This window comes from Atractosteus spatula, chromosome 5 (genome assembly GCF_055471065.1).
Source record: "Atractosteus spatula isolate fAtrSpa1 chromosome 5, fAtrSpa1.hap1, whole genome shotgun sequence".
Lineage (NCBI taxonomy): Eukaryota > Metazoa > Chordata > Actinopteri > Semionotiformes > Lepisosteidae > Atractosteus > Atractosteus spatula.
Genome location: NC_142710.1, coordinates 41,472,124 through 41,494,804, shown reverse-complemented (window position 1 = coordinate 41,494,804; position 22,681 = coordinate 41,472,124). Strand labels below are relative to the sequence as shown.

General features: G+C 43.3%; 1 protein-coding gene across 2 annotated transcripts in view; it reads left to right on the top strand.

The window, feature by feature from the left end:
• Nucleotides 1-20,376, top strand: part of LOC148835098 (slit homolog 1 protein-like) — a 153,547-nt gene extending 133,171 nt beyond the window's left edge. The window contains exons 26-37 of one of the 2 annotated variants that reach the window (XM_088915382.1): nt 1,970-2,133; nt 5,129-5,253; nt 5,608-5,705; nt 6,116-6,255; nt 6,597-6,690; nt 8,457-8,594; nt 9,173-9,401; nt 10,426-10,556; nt 11,206-11,360; nt 13,348-13,636; nt 14,643-14,854; nt 16,339-20,376. In XM_088915382.1, the coding sequence (XP_088771508.1) occupies nt 1,970-2,133; nt 5,129-5,253; nt 5,608-5,705; nt 6,116-6,255; nt 6,597-6,690; nt 8,457-8,594; nt 9,173-9,401; nt 10,426-10,556; nt 11,206-11,360; nt 13,348-13,636; nt 14,643-14,854; nt 16,339-16,577 (2,014 nt within the window). In that variant the 3' untranslated portion in view covers nt 16,578-20,376. Of the gene's footprint in view, nt 1-1,969; nt 2,134-5,128; nt 5,254-5,607; nt 5,706-6,115; nt 6,256-6,596; nt 6,691-8,456; nt 8,595-9,172; nt 9,402-10,425; nt 10,557-11,205; nt 11,397-13,347; nt 13,637-14,642; nt 14,855-16,338 lie in introns of both variants that reach the window. The other variant, XM_088915383.1, reaches the window with a different exon arrangement.
• The last annotated feature ends 2,305 nt before the right edge of the window (nt 20,377-22,681 follow it).

The window sequence follows — 22,681 nt, the reverse complement described above, 5'->3', positions numbered from 1 at the left end:
TCACCCCAGCAACAACTCTACAGAAGACAGAGGCTAGGACATTTGTCCCGTGGTGTCTTGTTAGATCCTTTGCAGAATTTGTGCAATGGACCCTAAGGAACGGAAAGAATGGAATTTGTGTGAGGAATGAAGGAGAGCTGGTTCTGGAATCCGTGTTGACAGTCCGAGATCTGACAGCAGACTGATATGTGTGGGCAAGGTCTGCTTGTCAAGGACATGCAGAGGAGTTGTGGGTAAAGGGGGTAGGGTGAGAGGTCTGCGAAATGCTGCAGGTGGAAAATAAGAGCCTCCTGTCTCGGAAGCAATGGCCGATACAAACCCCCCCCCCCTCCCAGCCTGCTCCACTCTGTCAATGAGAGGTGAGCAGGGTCATGCACCTGTGCCACCTATTGATTTCCATCAAAGTGTTTTTCATGTCTGCAGATGTCATTTATTGGATTCATGTGAAAGATGAGCTAGTCTTCTAAGTAATGGAAGAGGACTGACTCAGAGGAGCAGGGCTGTAAAGGGTGAAGATGGTAAATGAGGACAGGAATATACAAAAGGGTAATGGGGGCATGGAGGTATATCTTACAGAACACAGCCCAATCAGCAGTGCTGTCAATCTGTATTTTCAGACATTGGAATTCTGTTGTAAGACTAAAGGGTTCAAATGAAAAATTCAATAACTACTTGCGTTGTGCTGAATTATTCTTTATATACATGAGAGGGAGTACTACATTTGTTGTATAATAACCTTATTATTATAAGGTTGTGCTTCAGACAGCAATGTATCATAGTAGACAGCACTGGTTATGGTTCCAAGCACTTGGTTGGTGGGTCATGGGTTCAAATCCCATCTAGTACGTAATATTGTTCTAGCAATGTCTTCTGTACTTGCTTGGTATAAAGGAATATGCAGTATATCACTTTAATTGAAATTATTTTATTTAATTTAGACTTAGAGGAACATTCTCATTGCTTTTAAATGATCATGTGCTTTCATAATATGGGAAAATATGATTACACAATTTTTAGGGGACCAGAACTTAGAGAATTTAATAACCTCTACTGAGGTCTTGCTGAGATTTTTTACCATGTTATCTAAACTATGGCTCTTGAATTAAATTATTACATCTCTAGTTTTTACATCAATGTTTCCTTTATTACACCACTTAAGAAGGAATCTCTCTGTGGCAGGCCCCTGAGATGCAGGATGTGAGTGCATGTGGTTGAACAGTAAGTTCAGAGCTCCACCTGCTGGTAGCTGTCCAATACCACAGACTGGGAGTCCGTAGTGAAAATTTGGAGGGAGTGATTCCAAAACATTTTTTTATCCTTCACCTCTTAAAACCAAATGTGAAAATTTCAATGATTGCAGGGTTACTCTTCAAAGAAATCACTTGGAACTTAAGAGTCACCTTAGACTGGGTATTACTTAACAACTCAAATGACATACTGTACAGTATATAGTAATAATTCAATGTTTCAAGCATTTTCCCAAATAAGGAAGTTCACTCAGCTGCTCCAGAGCTGTAGAGTGGCATCCTCAAAACTGTGAGTGACACAGAACTTGTCATTCTAAAACAAACTCACATTTATCAAATGTATTTTTAGACAACAGTTTTTTATCCTTTATTTTGTGAGGAGTTTACTGGCTGTTCAATGCATTTGACATTTTGTATATGTTATTTTACAGCGTGTATCCTGGATTTTCCTCATGTTTTTTTTATTTCAGCTGATGTCTTTAAATACGGAGACATTTTTATGAAAGGTGTCGTTTCTCATGCAGTATTATTGCAGTTGCTAGGATTAACGTGTGTGTTAGTGTGAGTAGCTGTACAGGCTGTGAGACATCTGATGGTACTGTGCATACAAGCCAGAAGTGGTGTGAAATGCTTTGAAGCAGAACACAGGGCCCTCTCAGACAGCTCTCCAGGCTCTCTCCAGACTGTGGGACACTGACAGAAGGTGTCTGTGTGTGATGCAGGGCGATTGGAGCCAACCCCCTGTACTGTGACTGCCGGCTGCGCTGGCTGTCCGACTGGGTCAAGACTGGCTACAAGGAACCTGGCATCGCCCGCTGTGCCGGCCCGCTGGCCATGGAGGGCAAGCTGCTGCTGACCACGCCAGCCAAGAAGTTCGAGTGCCAGGGTAAGAGAGAACGTTCCACCTCTGCAGACGTCAGCCGCTGAACTCCTTCGAAGGGGAGCTCATTTTCTCTGTAGCGGCCCAGAGGCTGGCATGGTGGTGTAGTGGTTAGGATTGCTGCTTCACAGCACTGGGTCCCTGGGTTCAACTCTACATCTGAGGTGTGATCTGAGCGGAGTTTCTATGTTCTCCTCTTGGTTGTGTGGGTTTCCTCCAGGTGCTCCAGTTTCCTCCCACAGTCCAAAGACATACTGGTAGGTTTATTGGCTTGTGGTAACATTGGCCCTGGTGTGAGTGTGTGTATGTATGTGTCTGTGTGTGCCTTCCGATGGACTGGTGTCCCATCCAGCGCATATCGGGCCTTGCACCCTTTGCTCTCCCATAAACTCCTACTGGATAAGCAAATTAGAAAATGGATGGATGATTGGTAGAGAACTGATTCTCAGTAAGAGAAAGATGAAAGGGATATGTGACTGGACAGCTGTATCACACTGCTTCTGTTGGTGCATTAAAACACTTCTTGTATTGAATTCCTAAGTCTGATGTCCTGTGCAATCACAGTTTTGCTCACGTTGAACTTAATTATACCACATATCCACATGCATTGATCATTAGAATCTTGTGGCCAATCTCAATAATAACCACAATAACCAGAAAATAAAGTCTGATTTTTATAAAAATGTACTTAACTTCTCTAACCAAAAAAAAGCATGTATTTTTTTGCCAGAATTATAACCCTATATGCACAGAAAAACTAACTCTAAACTACTTATGTCAAAAAGAAAAAAAATAACAAGTTTTGACAGCCCTGTGCTGTTCCCACCTGTAATCTCAAGGCTACTGAAATACTTTGGAATGACAGAACTGCATACAGATGAGGGCAATGGTCACTGCTCAGGGTGGTTTCAAACCTCTCTAGGGAGAATATTTCTGGACCAGTTTTGAAAATTCACAGATGGGATCTTGGGCCTGTGAATGATCAGATGCCAAATACAGAAAAATGTAACTACTAATTAACAATCCATCATCGCTTTCAGTCTAGCGTAAGACCATAAAGGGATTGGAGAGATTTGCATTAGCATTAGAAATCCATCATGAATTAATTTTCATTATCAAAAGGAGACAATCATATGTACAATTGAATCATCCTAAACTGACAATAATCCCAGTAATAGAAAATCAAGACTAATTATTAAATAACTTTATCTTTTTAAACAAAAGCATAAAAAAGAGCCATGAAAAAAGCAATGACACAACAATCAGTCTCCACATTGCAACATTGAGGTGTTTGTGTTTCCAAATGTTAGATTGAATATCTAGTTTCTCTAGGTTTACATTAGTATTCACTACACTCCTCAGTTGATAAATTCTATCTCTGTATTCTCTTGAAGTCTCGCCTTACGCAGATTGTCCACAGGGACAGTTAATAACAAACAGCATAACAGGAGTTACAACTGATCACTCCTTTGTTTGATATTTAAAACCTCCATGTATCAAGTGACACTTTGAATGGAAAAACAATGTCCTGTGCTAAACCTGTACTGTACCCCTAGAGCAAGGGATATCCTTCCCTATCTTTTGGGAAGGGCGTAAAAAAAGGCGCTGAGGCAATTAACCCACACTGGATGACAAGCCGCAAGCCATGAGACTTTCTCTCGACTGGTCAACACACATTGGGAAGTGGTCGTTATAAGCGTGTAGCGTATTTTCATCTTACATGTTACTTTGGTCCAGTACTCGGCTGCAGTGCTAAACGTTGGCATTCTAACAGCTGTGTTTAGAATAATGTCCTCTAACAAATTTCTCAACCCCTTATCTACGTACCCTTTAAAATTCAGGCACTTTGGATTCTAGTCTTGATGGGGATGAAGACTGGGATTTTTCCCTTCTGCTGGAATCCTGGCACGCCAGCAAATCCTTTTTCAACCGGCACATGGAACATACGCACTCCTGCTCCATCTTAGGTTCACTCCCGAGCCTGTCTGGGACGGCTGCTCCCAGGGTGAAGTCAGTACTTGACTACATGTGTTTCGGCAGTCTCCTGTGCCTTTGGGTGTGACTGCTGTGATTGTTCTGCGGAGCCCTCCGCGGCTGCTTGTCAGTGAAGACTTCCAAGTTACTATCAGCCCTCAGGCATGACGTCCTTTGTTCACACGTCTAACTGCAGCCAAGAAATCTATCTGGCTTTGGCCTGGAATTCTCTTCAAATCACAGTTGTTTGCATTTCTTTGCAGAAAATTGTCTTTTGGAAAGAAGAGTGGCTGGAGTATGCTTTGCTAGTATGTTTTGTTAGTGTGCAAAACTGTCAGCTGCAGGGAGTTGCTGGCTGAGCACATGAAAACTCACTGGCAGTAGGCTGTATTGACAGTCTTACAGCAAAAGGATTCTCAAGCAGCCTCCCCAGGTCTCTACCTAAACCCAACTACCAATACTTGGCAACTCTATTTATACTAACCACACCATAATTACCACTAGGTCAGAATGTGTAAACTAACCACCGCCAATAATCCACTGTACAGTAATTACCTAATTACAACCCACTTATACTATTTACAGGTGCTAGAGGCCATCTACTGAAAGGCCTCTAGTGGCAAGGCCACTGATATTACACTCTCTCCATAAGCCAGACTGCTACAGTCTCCTTCTTCCTTTAGCATGTGTGAGAAGCTACTTTTTTAGTTCTGTGTTTTGTGAGTTTTATTGTATTTCATCTAGATTTCTAAATATCAGAATTCCAGAATGCTGATTCCTTCGTGCTTTGGTGAATTTTAGCAGACTGTTCCTGTTGTCCCCTCAATGGTGATCACCTGTGTGGGGCAAATTCTGTATTTCCTGTGTCTGTAGCATGTAAGAAATCTCCTGTGATGATTCATTAAAAGTCAGATCATCTTGTTCAGCACCTGCTGGACAGGTAAATGTGTGATAAGCCTTCCGGCTCCGTTCTCAGTTGGATTTCCACTGACTCTGGATGTGTCTCTTGTTTCTGTTAACAATCCAGGTCCTGTTGACCCAGTAATTCTGGCCAAGTGCAACCCTTGCCTGTCGAGCCCATGTCAGAACCAGGGCAGCTGTCAGAGTGACCCATTGGACATCTACAAGTGCACCTGTGCCCAAGGATTCAAGGTAAGCAGGGCCCGGTGAGCACTGCTAGCTCCCATAAGCCTCTGTCATATGAGCCATTGGCTCTGGAATAAGAGGTCGACCATGACTTCAGTCACACAAGAGGGAAACTGGTTTCTCCATGGCATGGGGTGTATGTTCAGTGCTGCTTTTCACATTGTTGTGCTGTGAATTATTCTTTTCTTGCTATCAAACAACACTACTGTACCTTGAATATTGGAAATAAGAAAAATCCACATAAAAAAATTGCATGCTTCACCATAATGCAGTCCTTCAACAGGGAGAGAGCACTGACAATCGCAGAGGTTTCACAGAGTTTTACTCAGCTCATTATCTGCTGTGTCCACTGTGCTCCAGGGCAAGAACTGTGAGACAGCCCTCAACGCCTGTGTCAGTAGTCCCTGCGCCAACGGAGCCACCTGCCAGACCCAGCCAGGGGAGAGTGGGGAATTCAGGTGAGAGTGTGCAGGGTGTATGGGGCGGAACAGGTGCAGAGAGAGAAATGAGAAAAACATGTGCCCTGCGAATTCAGATTTCACAAAGCATGATGGGACAGAACCTCCATTGCAAAGCGACACTGCAATAATAAAGAAGCTGTTGAAGTGTGCAAAGGCTTTGAAGAATATAAGAAAACATTTATGAAACAAGAAAAGGATTTTCTGCCAATAGATGATCTCTGCCGTTTGTAGTTGTGCTCGTACGTGTGTGTTAGTTCATCCAGTTGCCCTGTTTGGAGGCCATTGTGGCAGCATTGACTGCAGCATGGCAAAATTCTCCATTCTGTTCTTTTTGGGGAGGGGGGTGGGGGCTGAGGGCACCCTAGGGATTGTGTTCTCAAAGGTAACCCGCACACCCTCTCCCTCAGCTGCTTCTGCCCCCTGGGCTTTGAGGGACCTACCTGTGAGGTGAACGTGGACAACTGTGAGGACAACGACTGTGAGAATGGCGCCACCTGCGTGGACGGAGTCAATAATTACACCTGCCTGTGTCCTCCCTTCTACACAGGTACACAGTGGATGCTACGTAAAACTTGACACTCCCTGCACATATGCTCGACTTCATTGCATAAACCCTGCACCCTGACACTGCACAAATATCTCACTGTGCAGGTAAGCACTGCCCATATCTCACTTCATAGGAACAAGCCCACCCGGCCATATGTTTTATTCATCAAACAGACAGGTTCCACTGAAATTTGAAGGCACAGACAAACGTGACACCTTTAAAACCTCTACTGGACTTGCGGGAGAGGGATTGAAGAGAAGCTTGAATATCCTCACAGTACAAGACCAGGTCCTGCTCTCCCCCAGCTGACTGTATCTCTCTCTCTCCCCCATCCTGCGCAGGAGAGCTCTGTGAGGAGATGGAGGATGTCTGCTCCCCGGGCCGCAACCCCTGTCAGAACCAGGCCACCTGCCTCATCACTGCCAGCGGGCCCAAGTGAGTATAGCCCACTGGCATGGAAGAAATACTACTTGCCTGTAGCAGGCAATAAATTATGGGACAGGTGACTGACCAGGCCTGACACACTGTTTCCCACTTAATCTCAGGCTCCGCAGAATCAGTGGACACCCCCATGTGAACTGTAAAATATTTGTGAAGGATGAATCTCCAGAGAAAGTTGTTTTACTTATAATACAGTGGTGGTTCTCAGCTTACATTGGAGGCCCCTGGAGCTTTGCAGAGAGTGCCCAAGAGGTCCTCGAATTGAAGGAATGTGTTTGTTCCCAAATCTAACAGTGTGAAGACTCCACACGCGTGTTTTAGACAGGTTTGCTAAACTAACAGATACGCCCTGCAGTAAAATAATGAGTTGACGATTCTTTCTTCAAAATAATTAATGACATCATTACTTCCGAAAATTAACTATTAGTGAAACCTCCTGAAATCCAAGCCACAGACATACTGTACACGTGCATGCACACATACTGTACTAATACATACATACTCAAAGGAACACTTTAAAGGCCCGAGTTAACACTGCCATCATGATTTTGGAGAGCTGGGGGAATCTGAACATCCTGAGAAAACCCACAGTGGGAACAACCTCCAAGCAGAAGGGGCCTCAGTCCAGAATTCAGCCCAGGACTTAAGAGCTGTGTGGTGGCAACTGCTAATAATTATTCATTCCTTTTGGTTTTTATGTTGGGCTCCATATTTAAAAACACGGGACCTTCTCTTTCAAGAAAGATGGCCCAGCTCAGCAGGTACAGTAAACACCCTGTTAGGTAAAGTGAACAAACATGGCCCTGTGTGAAGAAGCCACAGCAGTCCTCACCGGTGTTTTCCCACAGTTTGCATACTTATGTTTGCACAACCAAAAACAAAATCAGGCACAAAGCCTCAAAACAAAACAAACACTTAGACATTTTTCTCCATTTGTATTCCTGACAGATTCAAACTCTGAAGTTTCTAACCCACCCAGACATTAATGAAACCTCCTTAAAGACAAGCTGCAAACCGGGGACTCATTAAAAAAAACCTAGAAACAATAATCCAATCGCTTGTGTAAACTATCTAAAATCATTTGTTTTCATGACAAAAGGACATTTTGCTGAAGCAACCTGAGTGAATGAGTATATCAAAAGCGTGTTCACCCAGGGTTTAGGCCCACAGCCTTCCCATTATCAGTCCAGAGCCCTGACCACTCCTAAACACTTGACTGGCTGTAGTCTTCTGTCCCTGCAGTTAACTGCCATATGAGTGCTGTGACTAGTAGCTATTTTATCCCACTAGAATACATACACAGTAGTGCTCATGTGGTGGCTCTGTGGCTAAAGATCTGTGCCTGTGGCTGGAAGGTTGCTGGTTCGTATCCCACGGCTGGCAGAGGAATCCTACTCCGTTTGGCCCCTGAGCAAGGTCCTTAACCCCTACTGCTCCAGGGGTGCCGTATGAATGGCTGACCCTGCGCTCTGACCCCAAGCTTCTCTCCCTGTCTGTATGTCTGTGTCTCATGGAGAGCAAGTTGGGGTATACGAAAAGACACATTCCTAATACAAGAAATTGTATATGGCTAATAAAGTGATCTTATCTTAGATACACGTACTTTCAGAAATAAGCAGTATCAGACTAGTAAAACTACCTGCATGGATAAATCTTATGGCGTTACCAACTCTAGAGCCGTGGGGAATGGCGACAGTGCTCTCTGCCTCTTTCCCGGTCCCAATCCGCTGCCCTGCTCAGCGCTTGCCCCTGTGTGACAGGTGTGCTTGCCCCCCTGGCTTTGTGGGAGACGACTGCAGCGTGGACCACGACGACTGCGCCCAGCACCACTGCCAGAATGGCGGCCGCTGTGTCGACGAGCCGAACGGATACTCCTGCGCGTGCCCCGAGGGCTACAGGTGAGCTGCCCGACCGACGGCCCATCGCATTCGGACCGGGGCATCCACAGTGCCCGTCCGTAATGCCTGACTTCCAAATGGCATGCATTTTGCCCAAGCGCAAAAATAAACAGCTCTTCTGGAAAAAGGAGATCTTCGTATCAATGAATTCTTTACAACTGTATGTTTAATTTTAAAAAAAGAAACTTCACGAGGAATGACAGCAGCCAAAGTTTGTGTGACAGCAGAACCGTTTATTAGATTTAGTCAAGACTTTGGCTTAACCGGCTTTGCTGAAGGCCAACCTCCCGGCCATAGGGAAGCCCAGGACCCCATGCTTGGTGAAGAGGTGACCAAGGGTTAGCTGTAAACGTGGACATGGGGTGGAGGAAAACGAGTGAGGAAGAGGAGAGGATGACGTGTGGTATATATGGGATCTGAGGCGATGAGGTGCAAGTTGCGCCAGCTGGGCTTAATTAGCTCGGCTGCCTTCGTCCCTCCCGAACTTTGATGAGAACTCCATTAAGTGTTATGAAACAAAGCGGTTGCAGATTAATCGATGCTTCTTGGACTGAGAGACACTCCCCTCCTCATTGCAGCGGACAGCTGTGTGAGGTGCCCCCTGCGCCCCACTCCCTCTGTGACCTGACTGAGTGCCAGAACGGCGCCCCCTGCGTGGAGCGTGGGGGCAGAGCACTGTGCCAGTGCTTGCCAGGCTTCAGGGGCCTGCGCTGTGAAAAGCTCGTGAGCGTCAACTTCGTGGACAGAGACTCCTACCTGCAGCTCAGCGACCTGAAGAACTGGCCTCAGGCCAACATCACTCTGCAGGTGACCTGAAAACCTGATAGCTGCCAGAGCGCACTGTTCTCAGGCTCCTTGCCTTCCTTCAGAATTCAGAGGTCATTTTGTCAGTATTTTAACAGAGAATGGAGGCACTACAGTGCATTAAAAAGATACGGATGAAATCACAGATGCACTCTACAACAACATTGTTTGCCGTTCCTATAATGAGCACTTCCAGTATATGCACAATTCTACAGACACTACACAAGTATAACAGAAAAAAGAAATAGCAGAAATGAGGTGATTGATAAATTAAAACAACACATCTTGATGGTGTAAACTGCAGAGCTCAATGGGGTAATAAACACAAACCAGCAAGAGGATTTCTTTCAGTTCTCAGTCCTCGACTGTAGAAATACAGGAAAACCAAGGATAAAATACCACTATTACCACATAAAAAGTGGAATTTACTGATCTAGGTTATCAAGGGCACGATTAATGCACGATTAACATGCATCCATGTAAAATGCTTGAGCCCACCAGTAGAGAAAATTCCAATCACATTTCTCTAGCATTTATTGTTGGGACTAGTCCATACAGATTCCATATAATGACATCTTGGTTAATAAATACATGTTTTTTTTTCAAATAAACCACAAAACATACGTTGGAAGAATTTAATGTTACCTAATGTGACATTTTGTATATAGGCAACAAAATCCAGGGCTTCAGGAAATTAATTGTGAGAATAGATGGAATGTAATGCTTTCAGTCTCGTTTCAGAGGCAAATGGACTGAGGTCCCTCAACTGTGAAAGGAAATCAGTGTTGGATGACCTGAGTAGTTGTGTCTAGTTGGGTTTGGTGAACACACCACAGTGACGTAGCTGGAACACGTTTTGATCAGAGTTAATCTTGCACCAATACTAAAGAATGCTTTTTTAAAGCATTTATTAAAACACAGATCAAATTACCAGGGCAGGCCACAGAGGCAGAGAGAATTCAAGTCTTATCTCCTTTTCTTGTCATCATCTCATCAGCTGTGTTCTCTCCCTGTCTCTTATCACTAGGTGTCCACTGCGGAGGACAATGGGATCCTGCTGTATAATGGTGACAACGACCACATTGCTGTGGAACTCTACCAGGGGCATGTCAGGGTTAGCTATGACCCGGGCAGCCAGCCTAGCCACGCCATCTACAGGTTAGTGCAACACACAGCACCTGCCTGCTACTGATAACCACCAGACACATTTTTAAATCATTGACACATCTGCCACTAATTAATAAAATATCTTCAAATAAGAGATTACTCTATCCGTTCTACAGAGAGAATTTCTTTCAGTTCTACAGACACTACATTAAGTATAACAGAAAAAAAAATAGCAGAAAATGAGATGTTGGATTAAATTAAATTAAAACCACACATCTTGATAGGGTAAACTGCAGAGCTCAATGGGTTAATAAACACAAACCAGTATGAGGATTTCTTTCAGTTCTTTCATCAGTCCTCGACTGCAGAAATACAGGAAAACCAGTGATAAAATATCAGTATTTCCACAACAAAAGTGGTGTGTCAGAAAACAACTCTACAGCAGAGCAGACTTTTCTCTTAGTTAACCTTCTGTTAACCTTTGAATGACAGATCCCCTGTCTGATTGCACTGCCCAGCTGCACTACAGCCAGGTAGGGTTTTAGTGTAAAGATTGCTGCTTTATGATGGAATTACAAAGTTATCAATCGGCCTGAGGAAGTGACTGACACTTTAAAGCTGACAGCATGTGAACTATGAAATGCTGCTGTTGTTTAGCTAACGAGCAAAACGTACAATAGTTACCCTTCTCCTTCCACAGCACCGAGACTATTAATGATGGCCAGTTCCACACAGTGGAGCTGGTGACCTTCGACCAGATGGTGAACCTGTCGATTGATGGAGGCGTCCCCATGACCATGGACAGTTTCGGGAAGCTGCAGCCCCTCAATGGACAGGCTCCGCTTTATGTGGGGGGTAGGGGCCCTCTGCAGATACCTCCCTCTACCGCAGGCACTCTTTATTACACTACTGTCAATCACCCCCTCGCTCTGTTCACGCTGCACCCCCGTCCCCCACCAGCCATGACCCCAGACTGTGTTTGTTAGGGTGGGCAAGCACCCACAGCAGGCCCTGCTCACAGCCCTGCAAGGGGCTTGCAGATCCCTTCAGGTCTGAAAGTCAAGCTTGAAGCAACCTGTCTAAAGCTTAACTAAGACATGAACCTTTTAGGAAGTGATGCACTGTGGGCTCTTCAGCTCCTGCTGAAGTCTATATTGATCTGGAGAAGGCAGACCATCATTGAGGGGTCCCCAACCCTGTTTGAGCTCTCCTAACAGATACAGTCTAACTTGTGTGAAGTTATCAGTTCGTTTCTGTCTTTTTTTGTAAACTCAGTATAGTTCACTGGTCTAAGTTGTCATTTTTAATTTTCTGAATCCTGAAGGAGCATTCTTGCAAGCAAATCGTTGACATAAGAGCCAGTGAGGAACAGCGCCTGAAATGTTTATTTTACCATTCCCAGTAAAATTCCTGATTTTATTTGACAGGATATTCAGCATCTCTTCCAAACCTGGTTTTTGGGAGGTATGTCTATAACCTCACTTAATACCACAGATGGAATGATTAACAGTTTTCAAGAACCAACTTTATTTCAATCCAAGATCCCTGTTTATTTCAAATAGACTTAGTGTGACTTACACCTTGGTAAAAAGGGAAGTCTAATCTAAAGTCAGAAAAAATTATTCATACTGTTGACGCTTGATGTACATTAAGAAACCAACATAAATCAGAACATGAAAAACTAGATAAAACTGTTATTGCTTACTTCAAAGCACACTTGGAAAAACAGCTGAAATATCATCTTACCCTTTTATGACATAAATATGGACTGCAAACCTCAGCAGCTTCTGAAGGTTTTGCCATTAATGAAAACTGCTCTTCATATTTATTCGGTGAAGATGATTAATTAATACATTATGTGGTCATTTTCAATTTTTCGCTCTCTGGCCTTCATGTTCAGTTAACAAAGCAGGCATGATAACTAATCTTGCAGCACCTATGAATCCCTACAATATGAACGTTCCCTATCAGACCCGTGCTTACCTCAGTGACATTGGCAGTCTTTGATCTCAAATAGTTTTGCAACTTCATCAAAGAAAGTCAGGCTCTGGTGTCACTGCTTTTGGATCCAAGACTGGTCTGAATGGGTGCTTGTGAGTGTCTGATCCATTCTTTTGTTCTGGAATGACGTCCAAATAACTCTTTTACCAGTATTTCCCTGCTTATTTCTTTTTTCATCCTTTTCACATTTTAAAGAAGCAGTGCTCCACAGTTTTTGAGAAAAAGTCAGAAGACACAGGCAAAGCCCAACTGTGTTGAAAGGTCTTTATTGATCATTTGGTTTTAAGCTTTTTTGGTTTTGGAAATGACCCCAACAGCCCCTTATTTTTCCTCGAGAGTACTGGCAATTGGGCAAGGACTGGAGCTTGTCCTCCTCCAGTACTTTTAATTATGAGCTCAGCTTAATGTCCAACAATGACATGAACCATACCCTTCACACATGATACTTAAGGCGGGGAACTTTTGAATTGTTGTCTTTATTAACATAAAACCCGTCGTAACAGAAAGATGTGTGGATATACTGTAAAGGTCCCGATCTTTTCTTTTCTGCCAGTGAAATAATCTCTTAAGGTCCTGCAGGTGGCTGTCTGGCTGGTACACCAAGGTCAGACATTGAGCACAAACAGTATGACGGGCTGTGGGTGTGTGTTCCTGCAAACAGGCCCCTAGGGAGGACAGAGGGGGGTCTTCCTAACCAACATGTCAGCTGGGCTGGGGTGCACTGCTCTTTCAAATGGGCTTCCTCCTCCGGCGCCATCACTCTCATGCTGTGTTTGCTGTGTGGGTGCTGGGGCGGCCCACAGCCTCTCCTTGCTCACGGCGGCCTCTGTCTCTTCTGCAGGGATGCCCGTGGACGTCAACTCGGCCGCCTTGCGCCTCTGGCAGATCCACAACGGCTCCAGCTTCCACGGCTGCATCCAGAACCTCTACATCAACAACGAGCTGCAGGACTTCACCAAGACCCAGATGAAGCCGGGGGTGGTGCCGGGCTGTGAGCCCTGCCGCAAGATCTACTGCCTCCACGGCATCTGCCAGCCGGACGGGGCCACGGGACCCGTGTGCCACTGCCAGCCGGGCTGGAGCGGGACCCACTGTGATCAGCCAGCCAGCAACCCCTGCCAGGGCAGCAAGTGAGGACCGGCAGCCGGAGACGGGCTGGAGGGGAGGGAGAATGTCAGGAAAAGACAGAATTAAAGCAAGCGGTTTAGGATCATACTGTATATCCTCAATGGCATTCATTGAGTACGGAATCTATTGGATGTGATGCAGATCAAGTACAGGAAATGTAGTGGTCTAATTTTAGACTCAATCTTAAAATGAATAAATACCATCTATTAATATTCGGATGAAAGACGTATTGAGAGCGAATGTTGCACAGGATTGCACCAGCTTTCCAAGGGTCTGGATTCGGGGGATAAAATTCTGGCTCGTGCTGCACACATTGCCTGGCTTTAATGTCTTTGGACTTTCACGTCTTCAGTCCACTGGGCTCATGTTCAAAATGTCAGGCTGCATTAGATGCATTAGGGACTCTGTGTCTGATGCAGTTCACGGCTGCTAGTCAGATTCCTCAATGTGAAGAACGTGGCCTTAATTCATGTCACTCCTGCAACTGTAGCTGACACCAGACAGACAATAATTAAAAGATGTGTCCCTGCGATGACTACATGTTAGATGTGTCTATACTTGAACATTATAGTTGTTTAACAAATGTATTAGGAAGCAAATTAATGACAAAAATTACAGGTCTAAACACACTCTGAGGTATATATTATTATTATTATTATTATTATTATTATTATTATTATTATTATAGGAGCCCTACTATTTATGTTTTACAAATAGAGAATGTAAAAAAAAAGTTTTTTAAATGAGTATATGAAATTAGTAAATTTTGCCTGAGAACAAACTCCCATTCACAGTGCAATGCTGATCTACAGACCAATTTACACGGCAGGGCATTTAGGCACCTTGCTTGGGGGGTGCTACAGCACCATCCCGAGTGGGATTTGAACCCATAAGCCTCAGGTTCATAGTCTGAAATCCCAAATTGCTATCAATCCTGCTGCCCAGAAGGCCCACATTCCTGTCCCGTGTCACTGACGCTTGTGTTGTGTTATGTGTGTCTGCCTCCAGGTGCGTCCATGGGAAGTGTGTGCCCTTGGACAAGGACTCCTATCGCTGCGATTGCCAGGAGGGGTATCGCGGAGCCCTGTGCAACCAGCAGGGGGAGCTCTTTAATCCCTGCAAGAGGCTACAGTGCAAACACGGTCGTTGCCAGATCTCTGATGTGGGCGAGGCCTACTGCCACTGTGACAGTGGATACAGTGGAGAGCTGTGCGATACAGGTGAGGAGCGGCAGGGGGCACTGGTGAGCTCAGGAGACCAGGACTGTATAGTGAACCAGAATTCCTCCAGCAGGGGTGCACAACTGGCCAAGTACTGCCAAGGCACGAGTTGACTAAAGAAGGCTTGGACATAGGGACAGAAGAAACGAGAGGAGGCTCTTCAGCACATCTATGGCTGGATGATTGATCCAAGGATCTCATCCAACTTGAAAAGAAAGCCTGGGTATCACATAGTACATCTTGTTCCATTCTCCAACCCTTCGTGTAAAGAAGATAAGATAAGATCACTTTATTAGCCATATACAATTTCTTCCAGTAGGAATTCGTCTTTTCGCATGCCCCTGCTTGCTCTGTGTGAGACACACAGACAGGGAGAGAGAAGCTTGGGGTCAGAGCACAGAGTCAGCCATTGTACAGCACTCTTGGAGCAGTTGGGGTTAAGGGCCTTGTTCAGGAGCCCAACAGAGTAGGATTCCTCTGCCAGCCGCAGGATTTGAACCTGCCTTCCAGCCACAGGCACAGATCCTTAGCCACAGAGCCACTGTTAATAGTTTTAAGCGCTAAGTGCCTAGTTTCCAGTTGTGTCCTCTGGTTCATGTTTCACTGTTCATTCTGAAGAAATGAGCTGGGGTGTCTTTATCAGTGCCCTTGAGGATTTTGAATACCTGGATCAGATCCCCTCATAATCTTCTCTGTTCAAAACTAAAAAGGCTAAGTTCCTTGTTCAGTCTGTCAGCGTGCCACAGTGACCTATGATTTCACAGGGCTCATTCAACATCTGAGCTTGTGGTGCTGTCAGTCCTCCCTCTGCTGTCTGAGCTCTGAAATCCGCGCTGCAGTGCTCATATTGCGGAGAAGGCAGATGAATCATCAGATTATGTTTTAGAGGATGTGTCTGCTGGATTCATCCCTTCCCCCCGAATACCTCATGTGAAGCTGTAGAGTCAAGAGACAGTTTCATGAGCAAGTGATTCAAGATTGGGCATCTTAAAATGGAGAGAAAAAAACTAACCGATGGGTCAAAATTTAAAAAAGGCGTTTTCTGGAATGTCTGTGCAGAAAAGCAGTAGTGATGTCTGTGGTACATGGCATTAATTATATTTGTCAGAGACCCCATAAAAAAAGGAATAACATGAAAAAAAAACAAATAATGAGTGTCTCTATGCCTAGCTTTTAAACATGGCCACGATTTTACTAAGATGAGATAGTACTATCATACCATCAAACTAAAAAAGTGTTGCACTGACTGTTGTCCCTACAAATTCTGCTTTCGTTGTTCTTAAATGCAATTCTCCTTCAAACTGCGACATGTCAAAAGTTTTAATATCACTCTGCTATGAAACTTCGAAATCCCGGTTCTTTTCCCCCCTGAGAGCTACTGAGAGGTGGTAGGAGCTGGAACCCCCAAAATGAGGCTTTATAACAGGCAACCGGTGGAGAGCGAGGAGCGCTGATGGCCAAGCTTGTTTGGTGTTGTGCCGCAGAGTCGGAGTGCCGGGGAGAGCCCGTGAGGGAGTTCTACCAGGTGCAGCGCGGCTACGCGATCTGCCAGACCACGCGGATGGTGTCGTGGGTGGAGTGCAGCGGGGCGTGCGACAGCGGCGCGTGCTGCAGCAGCCAGCGGATGAAGCGCAGGAAATACACCTTCGAGTGCAGCGACGGCACCTCCTTCACCGAGGAAGTAGAGAAGACCATCAAGTGCGGCTGTGTGGGGTGCATGTAGCAGACCTCAGACAGACCCGGGAGAGAGAGAGAGTATAAAGAAATATATATATAAATATATATATTATGGACAGCAATGTTTGTAAAATAGGACATTACTTCCCTTCTGAGGGTGTTTGACAAAAGACAAAAAAAAAAAACAACAACAAAAAAACATTGTTCCTGCAACATTTTTCAAAGGTTCCTAAGTGTTGCATTCAGAAAGATCATTCCCACAAGTCTACACAGTCTAACCTTAAATCCTTCAGCCCATGATTTGGGCTTTAGAAAGCCTCGAGATTATCCCATTGATGCTTCCAGAAAGCAGCCCTTAAAGACACAGCCTTTCGCTCATTAGCAGTGCAGAGTGGTAGAGTGGTTACATGGGCTGGGCAGCACAGCGCAGCAGCCTGTCCTAAGAGACTGGTGGTGTTTGTAAGCTGCACACACTGCTTAGGAAAGAGTCTGCGGAGAGGTCAATGGTTGTGCCTGGCTATCCTGGACCGGACTGTACCTGGCAGTTTTACGATATAAATTAATTATATTGCACCTACTCACATGCATTAACACTGTGAGGAAGAAACACACACCCATACAAAAAAACAAAACAGGAAAATATGGACAGAAAACTAAATACAGAGTCCCAGAAATCCAAAAATACAGAGGCACAAACAGAAGTGTACTCTAAGTGAGAGAACGTGGGAGTAGTACAGGATAAAGCTGAAAGTGCAGAGCTGTTCTGATTGGCTTTGTTGATCGGGATTTCAGGTCTTGTGGTTTTGACAAGCCCCAGTGGTTAGCCAACATAAGTGAACAGTCTCCCAGTTGCTTTAAGGCTCAAGCACAGCTGTCAGACTGGGCCAATTATGACTTGCCCATCCTGCTCCACTTACACAGTTACTTCCCTCAAGAACTACAGGGGAAAGACAGTCTGCAGCCTTGACGAAAACCTTCAATCTGAGAGTTACTCATTGGCACACTTGTTTCTTTAATATCCTACAGGTTGATGTTGCGATTTCTTCTCTTTTTTTTTTTCCAGTGTTTGATGTGATTGGTCAAAAGTACCTCTCAGAGTGTTTTAGGAGCGAAAGCAGCCTGACTCAGGTATTATAGTGGATCTCCTGCAATGGCAGTGCTCAGCGCCCCTTGATGAAAGTGCAAGTCAGAGGAACAAAGTTTTCCCGTCGTTACTATATTCACTCGAACAGCACCACCTAGTATGTGCATAAACACGAGCCATGTTATCCGCCGTATGGCTTTGGTATAACACTGTTCCTCTAAGTAAACACAAACACAAGATGGTCTGTGGTTTGAGCAGTCACTCAGCTTGTTTTAAGGTGAAGGGGCCGTCAGAGTGACTTTAGAAGCCCGTGGCATCTCAGCATCCTCCTCACTGGATTCTCTGCCATCTTGGATATAGGTGTCTGGTTGGCTAGGTGACCACATTATTAAGGAAGCATCACCTAGCAACAGCATGAATTCAGTTAACCACACCCCCTCCTCTTTCAGTGTGAACAGGTGGAGTGCTAGTTCCTCCTCCTTTTTATGCCTGCAGTATTACTTGTGCAAACTATTGCATGTGTGGAAGATTTTACAAGTGGATATGTATGTAGAGCTTTTTTTTTATTACAAAACAAAGGTGCAGAATATTTGTTTTTATGTTTGAATTTTTATTTTTTTGCATTGTTTAATGTTAAATTTTGTTTCCTGATGTAACCTAACTCTTTTAGCCCTCTCTTTATACATAAATGCCTAACAGATTCTAATATATATTTGTATTTCATTTTGGTATAGTATTTTTATATGTTAAAGAGTAAGTCAGTGTTCTCCAGAAGCTTCTATCAGAAATGGTGGTCCAGCATCTGATTGGTTCCCTAGCTGTTTTTATTTGTTCGCTCTCTTCTACACTCTCAAACAAGCTGGTTTGTGATTGGCCAAAACAAGGTAGTGAATTGTGGGTCTTAATCTAGAAGATGCAGTATTGTTCTAGAAAACATTTAATAATGTATACATTGTCTTCCATTTGAATATTACATAATTTGTTTAAAAGTCTGCGTGTTATTCTTATATTTAAAAGCCATTCCTGATATAGAGCAGGATAAGTCGTAATATTTTCTGATTTTTACAAGATAGAATGACAGGAATTTGAAAACTGTAACTTCAAATACGACACTCCTCCTTCAAAGCCAGGAGCTGCAGTCTGAAAAGATATGAGTTTCTCTCTCCACAGCATGAAGGCATTCCCTTTTTGCTTAACCCTGCACTACATTAGAGGTAGAGAATAAATTTTAAAAAAAGATGCTGGAAGGATAAATATATATTTATGAATGTGGAAATATACTGTTAGTTTTTTCATTTTCATTCAGTTAGGTTTTAGATTGGTTTTTTTTTGTAAAATATTCGAAAGAAAACGCAAGGAATAAGTGGAGAGAAAACTGAATAAATACCCCCACCGGCGCACACACTTATGGGTCCAGTATCCCTGTACCTTTTGTGGCATTCGCTCCAGCATGCAGGATTGTAGTGCCACCTAGTGAGAGCCAGAGGAATTACCTTGATCAAACCATACGAGTTAAAGGGGCACTGTTTCATTAGCAAGCCCATCACGTCTCCTGTCGTGAGGTCGTTCTGTTAGGCAAGTGGCGATATGTTGTTTTGTCTGTATTCTTCACCATCTGTGACAAGGGTGAAAATCACATGACATAGTGCTCCATACATTGACCCTAGTACGCTGTTCAGAAGTGACTTGCTCCGCATGTGTACATATTTCTGTTCCAAAGCTTCCTGCGCTGAAACAGTTCAACACGACATATACTGTACGTTTAGTCCGTTTCACTCTGAAAACGTTTTTTTGTGCCTTTACATTTGTAGTAGCATATTCAAGTATAATTTACTTAAGAAAAGCTTTCTTTTGTTTCAACTAAATTATAGATTTGAAAGACTGACACCGAGCATGTCTACTAGTTTGCCAGACATTACAATCAGACACTTAATGACACCCGGCTGCATGATATCAGACATGTGCTGGGAAGCAGACGAATAGCACAACTCGATTTTGAATCAAGGAAAGTGTATATGATAGGATAGGCCATTTTAATTCCAGTTTGTTACTCAAGAGGTGACTTACAGGAAGCACTATTTAGGTAGTGATTAATCAACTGAGCTGCCACTGTAAAGTTGTTTTTTTTAATACTCTGCAAATTAGATCATATAAAGTGCTTTTATCAACAATGGTCTCTATCAGTTAATACTGTTGCTGAATGTACTTTAGCCCTAAACCTCTGGAGACAGACTAGGGCAGTCTTTGTGTCCGGCTGTTCAGTTGGTCTTCAGCAGTGGATCCAGGAAGACAAACAATGACCAAGTAGCATTCATACCAAAAAGACCCTGTGCTCATCCTTTTGGAGTCCCCTGCGTCACAATCCTTACTTTGTTCCTAAAGAAATCCAGAGGAATTTATCAATTCACTCGGACAGAGGAGCCTGCATGGTAAATACATCGCTTGCGTTTAGTCTTGTTTCTTAAATTCATCTGCCATCGCTTGATTTAATTTAGGAAAGCCTCATTCATTGGTTCCAGACTGCACTGGAAAAAAAATGTATTGTAAAAGGTGCACACAGTCTCTGTCTTACCGAACAGGTGAACAAACAGTCCTCATTTGTTTTCAACAGCTGCGCTGCCGTTGCTTATTGTGAGTCTCAAAGATTGTTGAACCATGATTGCTAACCGCAGTCAAGCTGAATGTATTTAGTGCCACCTCAAACAAATGTTTACTGAAACTCCACTCTTTTCATGCATTAAAACTCTGTGTGCTTTTACTATACTGGCATTCTCGTCTTTGTGTTCCAATCAACTCCTGACTGCTTCAGAAGTACCATCAAAAAAGTCTCTCTTGCATATAATATCCAGTAAAATCAGAGCAGTTTCATTCTCATTCGAATCATTAGTAAAATAACTGCATACCAATATAATGAGGAAAAGTGGAAGTCTGTGCCCTATTTAAGTACTACAGAAAGCTGTCCAACATAAAATAGAGATGCAAATTTTAAAAAATAAAAAAAACACCATAAGAACATTTTCCAAGTAATATTTAATCACATTTCATTGAAATAGGGTTCAAAGAGGAAATGAAAAAAAAAACAACAGTTCAAGAATGCCTCCACAGTAAATACACAGCAGTAAAAAAAAAGCTTGGGCACAATCATTGAAGGTTAATTCTCTCTCAGGAGGTCTGGTATCATAGCAATCTTTTCTTGTATTTATCTGTTGGCATACCACTAGACTGGAGAGGAACAGTTTCTTCAGTACTGTGATGTCATTATGGTGCTGAGAGCAGTAAATAAGAGATCAGTAGAGCTTAGCATCTAAAAACACTGCACTCACTAAACTGAAACAGAAAACAGATCAGTGACTTCATATAACTCGTGTCCTTTGAGATTCTAGTCTGACTTGCCTATTAAAAGCATAGGAAACCTTCAGGAAGGTTTAACAGATCTTTCCACAATTTCCTTAATAATTGAAAAGTGCAGGACCTTATTTCATAGCTTATTTACTCACATCACAATGCCCTTTTTGGTGTACCTTGTGCTTATATAAACAGACCAAGTTAGACCTTTAGACAAGACATGGCAAAATCTCCCAAGAGAAAAAAAAATGTCATAACCAAGTGAGAAATTCCTATGTCTGACTTAATTGAAAATGGACGTTTCATTCAAGTTTAAACAGCTCCACAACTCTTTACCAATAAAATGAGATACCATCAGCTACATGTGAAAGTCATAACCATGAGCTACTGCCTGCTTGCTCCTGTGAACAGTTCGTGGACACAAGGGTGCAAATGGGTGCATAGTTGGGTATAATTTAATCCCATAGGCCAGAATAAAACAAACCTTTATGGGATGAACAGTGTTTAATGAAATTGTGAGTTATGCTACATAGGTACCATAATGCATTTGGTTTTCAAAGCACCAGGGGCATATGAAATTTCCTTCACAAAAAGAAAGAGCTCAAGAGGAAAAATGAGATCGAGACAGTCCCTCCACCCACTCCCTCTCTCAGAACGGACACACCCTGCTCTTTCCAGCTCTCACACACTGCTGTGGAGACAAGGAAGAAATATATTGAATGGAACTATTCATTTCCGTCAGCTCCCTAAGATCAGTTATGAATTGTACTGCATACATTGAGCCTTTTATTCTCCTGTGTTCATTATGTATAAGGAACATGCTCTTATATGAACCCACTATCCATATCTGTAAGGCAAGGGAGGAACTGAATTCACCAACTGCGTGTTCCCAACAAAAGCAGTGTTAGGGGGATCTGCAACAATACAGCAGGCACTTGTCCCTCTAATAGGGGAATGTGGAGATCAAAACAAGACCACAGCATATACCTGCAATACTAAAAATGAAAATCACCATAGCTATTACACATTGGATGCATACTACAAGGTCTAAATGTCAATTGCATTATTCTACATTAGCAGGACCTTATACTATAATCACTAAAGCAGCAATAGGGAGATATGTATTCTCATCTCATGCACGCTGAATGTTCTGCTAGATTTCCCCTGCATTTATGGGTCAGCTGTTGTTGAGCTGGGTTGACTGAAATCCAGTCCACTGGAAATCCACATTATAATAAAAGGGTTTCCTGGGTGTAAAGTTAAATTAACATACAATTTATTTCACATCACTGCATTTTAACAGACATTGAGCTCTTCTTAACAAAATCTGCTTGTCACCTTTACTTTTCATGCTACTAAAGTGTGATTAACAGTGTACATCTATGATTCATGTTATATAGAATACAAACACACCTTGCTATCTAGCATACCTTGGCGTGTTGCACTAAACATCCAAAACAATTCAAGTACATAGCATCTGTTCCTTCAATGTACACATGGAAGTGTGGCAGTGTCATCTCTAAACTGCATGACCTTTATTGATTATGATTACTGGGAAGTGCATAGAATTAACACATATGACTGAAACAGGATTTTGGATTCCAGATGTACATTGAGCATAAAAGGAAATAACATTCTATTTATGCCAGTATGTTTTTAAAAATATAATGTACACAGATTTTGGATAAAGATTCAATATTTTGGTGTCATGTTTATTTTTT